This window comes from Priapulus caudatus, unplaced genomic scaffold, assembly GCF_000485595.1.
Source record: "Priapulus caudatus unplaced genomic scaffold, Priapulus_caudatus-5.0.1 Scaffold14311, whole genome shotgun sequence".
Lineage (NCBI taxonomy): Eukaryota > Metazoa > Priapulida > Priapulimorpha > Priapulimorphida > Priapulidae > Priapulus > Priapulus caudatus.
Window position 1 is genome coordinate 1 of NW_014591372.1, and position 942 is coordinate 942.

The following is a 942-nucleotide window of genomic DNA, read 5'->3' on the forward strand; positions in this document are numbered from 1 at the left end:
CTCTCTCTCTCTCTCTCCCCATATATATATATATATATCACCCACACTACCCTTTGTCACTGCTACGATATTAAATCGAAACAGATTCTCCTCTCGAACCGTCACGACTCTTTGCGAGTGACACTTCACGGCAGGTGCGGACACAGACGACAGACACACAGACACACAGATGCTCGCAGATGCTCGCGCTCGCTCACGGCCACTCACTCTGAGTCAGGCTTCGGGTGACCCTCCATCGTCATCGCGTAGCCCATGTAGAGCGGCGCGAACCACGCGAGGGCGCCGGCGACAAACGCCACCGCCGTCGAGCCGAACGTCGTCGTCACGAAGCTCTTACTGCAAGCAGACGACAGCGACAGATCAGCATCCGTTGCCACGGCGACCGTCGTCGGTCAGCAACCATTGCCGCGGCATAAATGTATATATAAATATATTACTGTTACTGCAAACAGACGACAGGAGGAGAGGTACGCCGATCAGCGAGAATTGCCGTGGCGACCGTTACCGTGGCGACCGTTGCCGTGGTTATATTGCCGCATATTGAGCTTGATTTCTCTGCACCGACTCCCACCACCCCCGCCCTACCCCTGCCCCGACTCCCACCACCCCCGCCCTACCCCTACGCCGATGACGGCAATGAGAACTCACTTGCGGACAATGTAGGCGATGTCGGAGCACCAGGCGGTGTTGGTGAGGTGATGCGCTCCCTCAGCCTCTCCTCGCGGAGGCTCATGCAGCAGCAGCAGGATGAGGATCACGCTGATCACTCCCAGCACCGGCGTCACCTGTGTATCAGAGAAGGTATCGCATCAGAGACGGGAGGAGGAGGAGGTGGAGGAGGAGGAAGAGGAGGAGGAGGAGGAAGAGGAGGAGGAGGAAGAGGAGAAGGAGGTGAAGGTGCCGCATCAGAGACGGGAGGAGGAGGAGGAGGAGGAGGAGGAG

General features: G+C 58.1%; 1 protein-coding gene across 1 annotated transcript; it reads right to left on the reverse strand.

Moving 5' to 3' along the window:
- Positions 1-207: 207 nt before the first annotated feature.
- Positions 208-785, reverse strand: LOC106820481 (protein spinster-like; the record flags this gene model as incomplete). The annotated part of the gene is made up of 2 exons (XM_014824994.1): positions 208-336; positions 649-785. Coding segments are annotated over 2 exons (266 nt in total), but the record flags the coding sequence as incomplete, so codon positions are not given.
- Positions 786-942: the final 157 nt, after the last annotated feature.